The following is a 5,536-nucleotide window of genomic DNA, read 5'->3' as shown; positions in this document are numbered from 1 at the left end:
GACAGGTCTCTCTTTCCTCCCTCTCCCTACCCACTTCACTCCAGACTCTGGAAAGATGGTAATCCTAGCCAATGTATAAGAATGTGTCTATTTTTAAAATTTGGATGATGAAGATACTGAGTTTTGTGCCCTGTAAAGCTGTTGGTTCACAAAAGAAGAGTGAGGTATTGCTCTTCATGATTAAACTAAATAATATGTCCTTCCCTTCTGTGAATTGCTTTTTATTTCTGAAGTCATGAAGCAGTCTCATTCTTGTCCATATTGGTTTGTGAAATAGACACTTAAATTACAACATAATCCTGGTGTTTATCCTTTAAAGATAGCTGCCTTTCTGTGTTCATGATTTATAACTCTGCTAAGAAGCCATGTGGCCTTCAGGGCGAGATGGTTTCATTTCAAGAATGATTCTATTTCACTCTTTTTGCCATCTAAATTAAATTGTTAGAGATCTTTGTAATAGTTCATAAGCAAGAATGTTGGCTATATCCAAGCTGCTCGATTTTTAGGCTTTTATCAGATTTGTAGGTGAAGGCGGTTTCTTTGACTGCTTTTGAATTCATTTGAGAATTAAACATGCTTAAAGGAAGCTTGTAAGGTTCTAGAAGAGGCAGGGACGATAAAGGGCTAAGCACAAGCCAAACTATGCCTACCTCAGTTTCAATAGCTAAGAAACCCTGGTGTACGGAAAGGCCCATTGGAGGCCTGAGGTCTAGGCCTGGGCTCCTACTGGGAGAAAGGGCGGGATAGAAATCTAATAAATAAATAATAAATAAAATTAATTTACACTGGGATACAGCAGTGATGTGTGATCCTTTTGTATTTGGTTGGACTACAACTCACATAATCCCTGACCCTTGGCCTTGGTGGCTGGAGCTGATGGAAGTTGGAATCTAACAATATCCCCACAACCAGACTAGATATTCTCTTTGTGTGGTAGAGAAGGGCAGGAGCCTCTCTCTCCCACCATGCACTATAATCTGATATGCAGGCATTCCAAGAGGAGGTTGAATCCATGTAATTCTCTCTCTTAAAAGGGGGAGAGGAGGCCTCATATTAATTCAATATATACACACTCTGTATTTCTTATGGTGTGCCTGTTCTGCTGTTATGTATCTGAAGAAAGGGATGAGTGCAGATCCGTTTCCTCCAACCATTTGGTTGGAGAACTGCACAAAATTCAGATAAGTGCAAATTTTGAACAACGGCCGTGTTTCAGTTCTTATTATTGTGTCAGAAAGTGCAAATATGAGAGATTCAGCTTTAAATGAGAAGTGAATCAAATTTCTCCCCTATCCCTAGTCACAAGTTTAAATTAAACATACAAAAGTATTTATTGAGTTGACTTACACCAAGACTAATCTTTAAAATGTTCAGCTATGTTGATTTATATTGTAACAATACCCAAGCATTTAATTAGGCCTGATTAATATACCCACTATATCACCAATCCTCTGAACTTAGGAAGCTGATGAGTCAAACCACAGGTTTGTCTTGCTCATTATTGTCTACAGTGGCTGTAGACAATCCAGTGGCCATGCTGGCTGGGGCTGATGGGAGTTGTAGTTTTAAAAAAGTAACTTTTCCCAGCTCTGGGTTTAGGCAGTGGTTTTTCCCATCCCTACTAGGAAATGCTAGAGATCGAATCTGTGACTTTGTCTCAGATCTTCTGAGCTGAATCTCCAGAGCTGGAAGATTACTTTTAAAAAGTAATAAATTACAGTTACAATGGCCCAAAAAAGTAGTAATTACCATTATAATTACAATTGCACTGAAAAAACAGATTACTTTTTCTCAAAAGTAATCACTGCAATTACATTTCAGTTACTTTTTTTAAAAAAACCTACAAGGTGCTGACCTTGGCGATGCTGCACAGAAGCCCAGTTTGAGGCACAGGATTTTCATCCACAAATCAGAGGAGCAGAAGACTTCCTCTGCTCCCCCCCTGAAGTAATGCCCAAAAGTAATGCTGGAAACATTACAATTAACAAAAGTAATAAAATTACTCCTAGTTCTATTACAATCAAAATGTAAAGAAATTACCTACTCGTTCCTCAAAAAGTAATGAATTATGAGTAATTCATTACTTGTAACGAATTACTTCCAAGCTCTGTGAATCTCTCATATTTGCACTTTCTGAAACAATATGAGGACTGAAACATGACCATTCTTTGAAATTTGCACTTATCCGAATTTTGTGCAGTTCTCCAACCAAACAATGTTTACACAAATATATATTTTAGGGGAAAGTGTGCATAAAAATGAACATATTATTGAAAATAAAATACAAACATGTTTGTTAAGAGAAATTACTTGCAAAAATGTGTACATTAATCGACACTGCAAAAAATGTGTTTATTTGTAGAAATGTGCACTAAAACGTTGAAGAATTTCTGCAACTTTCTGCAGAAATGTGGAGAACAGAATTTAAGAATGGACAAATGACAAACTGGGAGAACCAAAATTAACAGAGCCTTCCATCCCTAGTTGTCTAGACAATCTTGCTTTATTGGTGCTTGACAACATCACTCCTGACTTTTTGTAGTCCTTTCCAGGCAGGCAGAAAAAACCCCAGGAGATTGATCAACCCTTTGCCAGACCACCATATATGGCCAATGAGCTGTGTTTGGCTTGCTGGGCCAAAAGTTATGGAGCCCTGGTATAACACAAGCCTTGAAAGTGTGCTGAGACACCAAGTATGTTAATGGAGTCTTCCTGGCAAATTGCACAATGCTTTTAACATAACAATGCTTTTAACAGAAACATAGTAAACTAAGCAGTCATTAATTGTGATAGAAACCAATTGACTTTGGACCTTTAATTATTATTTGCATATCAACTAGCACTTCACAGGCACAACATTGGGGTTAAATGTGTCCAAAGCTCCTAGCAGGTGGCAATATGATAATTATAAATGAGGAAATCTGGCTGTTGAGAAACCCTGATCATTCCAGCTTCTATATTTGGGGAGAGGCTTCTGGACGGCAGTGTTCCATGTTTCAGTCTCTCCTCATTTTTTCCTCTTGCAACACAGAACAGAAACTATTATCACCCTTCAGATTTCTCCTGCAGAGAGGCTCTTTTCCTCCTTAATCTCCTTTTGACTTGTTAACTTTGGGAGCTGGGGTAGTGTTGTGGCTATAATCAGAACTGTCCCTACCATTAGGCAGAATGCAGATTCTGCCTCAGGCAGCTGATTATGGATGTCATGAAAGGGCAGCAAATTGTTATTTATGTATGCATTTATTTTGTGCTTTTGCAACCAGAGAGAAGCACTAGGAAGATCTTCTGCCTCTGGTGCCAAAATAACTTGATAAGCCTTAGGGTATGTTATGCACCTACAGTGACGGCACCTGCCTGATGTCAATGGGCAGAGAATTCCAAAGAGTTGGTGCTGCCACACTAAAAGAACAATTTCTTACAAGTGCAGAACAGATATTATGTGACCCCTGTAACAGAGCCTGTTCCACAGATTGGAGTGCTGGAGTGGGCACATATGGGGTAAGGCAGTCCCACAAGTAAATGGATCCCAATCTGTTAAGGGCTTTATATACCAATACCAGTAGCAAACTTGGCCTGATAGCAAATTGGCAACCAGTGCAGATCCCTAAGCACAGGTGTTATATGCTGACAGGGCCTCACTCCTGTCAGCAATCTGGCTGCAGCGTTCTGCGCTAACTGCAGTTTCTGGGTCAAGTGTAAGGGAAGCCCTACATAGAGTGCATTGCAGTAATCCAGTCTTGAAGTCACCAGTGCCTGAAATATTGTGGTCGGGCTCTCCCAGTCCAGGAATGGTCGTAGCTGACTTACCAAGCACAGCTGATAAAAGACACTTCTAGCCACTGAGACTACCTGGGTCTGCAATGACAGAGATGGATCCAGAAGAAGCACCCTCAGACTGCTTACCTGCTCCTTCAGGGGGAATGCAACCCCACCCAGGACAGGCAGTTGACCAGTTTCTTGGATACGGGAACCACTCCCCCCCCAAGTGCCTCCATCTTGGCAGGATCAAGCTCAGCTTATTTTTCTTCATCCATTCCACCACTGCATCCAGGCACTGATCCAGGGCCTGCATAGCCTCTCCTGGTTCAGTTGTTATGGAGAAGCAGAGCTGTCACCAGCATACTGATGGCTTGATATGGATATTATATTGGGGATAATACGGTACCCTGAAGCACCCCGCAGCACAAGTGCCAGGGAGATGAAAGAAGATCAGCCAATGCTACTATCTGCCTTCAGTCCTGCAGATAGAACTGGAACCACCATAGCACAGTGCCCTCAATTCCCATTCCAAGGGTCCAGGAGGATACCATGGTCAATGGTATCCAAAGCTGCAGAGATATTTGCTTTAAAAGGAAATGGGGCCTTTGTCTAGAATGGACCAGAGATGACTTCTTGCAAAGATCTGTGCTGCTACTTTGAGTTGCTGCTGCTAGTCTTCATGCTTTTGCAGTCAAAGTGATATGTAGGAATCCATTTGGAATGGACATCTGCTGCCGGAAGGGGTCAAGAAGTCCATTGCAGGAACTCTACAATCCAACCCAGCTGCTTCTGGCCACAGCCAAATGAGCCACAAATGTCTACTGTACTATGGGGTCCCAAACACTGTCAGTGAGGAGAAAAAGCGAGAAGCCTCGACGGCAGCTTCAGGGATCTACAGATTAGCAATGGCTGCTGAATCTTGCTGCCCAAGCCGATGTACTGGAGGAGTGGTGGTTCATCCACAGGGTGTCACCGAACAGTCATATATGGAAAGTGTTGTTACATTTCTGCAAGATGTTGTACCACAGGCCTACAGTGGCACAACTCCAACAGAAGAAAAAGAGAAAATTGTATGGGTCAGATTTGAAAATTCTGATTTGAATGATACCTCAAGGAACGTGGAGTTGCATGGGATGCACAGCACTGGCAATGAGCCTCCTTTGCTGCTCGTGATTGGCTACAGTGATGGGATACAGATATGGAGCATACCTATTAGTGGCGAGGCTCAGGAACTCTACTCTATCCGACACGGCCCTGTCCGAGTTGCCCGAGTCCTGCCATCGCCTCAGATTAGTTCTCAGAAGTGCAACAGCTTTGCTGAAAAGAGGCCTCTCCTTGCTGTGTGTAAAAGCCTTGGATCTTCTGGTGCACAGCTGAATCATCAAATTCTGCCCCACAAGAGGTTGTGATGGCCTTAACAGAGCCGGGGCCCAGCAGTAGCGCTTTTAGTGGCAGCAAGAGCACCGCCACCAGTAGCACCGCCAACACCAGCAGGCCCGCCAAGACTTTTCCCTGCCCAGCACGGCCTTTCCTCATGCCAGTCCCGTAGAGGCCTTGGCTCGGCCTCAAGCATGCAGGTGTGCTGATGGTGGCAGAGGTGGCCGCGCCAGCTCTGTGAAGGAGGTGGCGGCGACAGCAACAGTAGCAGGTCTGTTTCTTCAGGAGCCTTGCCTGTGTGTTCCTTCAGGACTAATCTAACTTTTGCCTTCCTGAGCTGCTTCAAGGAGTGAGTTAGCTACCGGGAAGGGCCTACCATAGGCACCAAGCCTCCTTCCAT

At 43.2% G+C, this 5,536-nt stretch overlaps 1 protein-coding gene across 1 annotated transcript; it reads left to right on the top strand.

The window, feature by feature from the left end:
- The first annotated feature begins 4,664 nt into the window (after positions 1–4,664).
- Positions 4,665–5,168, top strand: LOC133377889 (BCAS3 microtubule associated cell migration factor-like). The gene has a single exon (XM_061612687.1). The coding sequence runs from the start codon at positions 4,665–4,667 to the stop codon at positions 5,166–5,168; it is 504 nt and encodes a 167-aa protein (XP_061468671.1).
- The last annotated feature ends 368 nt before the right edge of the window (positions 5,169–5,536 follow it).

Source organism: Rhineura floridana, chromosome 2 (assembly GCF_030035675.1).
Source record: "Rhineura floridana isolate rRhiFlo1 chromosome 2, rRhiFlo1.hap2, whole genome shotgun sequence".
Taxonomy (NCBI): domain Eukaryota; kingdom Metazoa; phylum Chordata; class Lepidosauria; order Squamata; family Rhineuridae; genus Rhineura; species Rhineura floridana.
The sequence above is the reverse complement of the archived record's forward strand: the minus strand, read 5'-3'. Positions and strand labels throughout refer to the sequence as shown.

What these genes read in the sequence shown, in the direction of transcription:
- LOC133377889 (XM_061612687.1), top strand. Translation starts at nt 4,665, where the DNA reads ATGGCTGCTGAATCTTGCTGCCCAAGCCGATGTACTGGAGGAGTGGTG.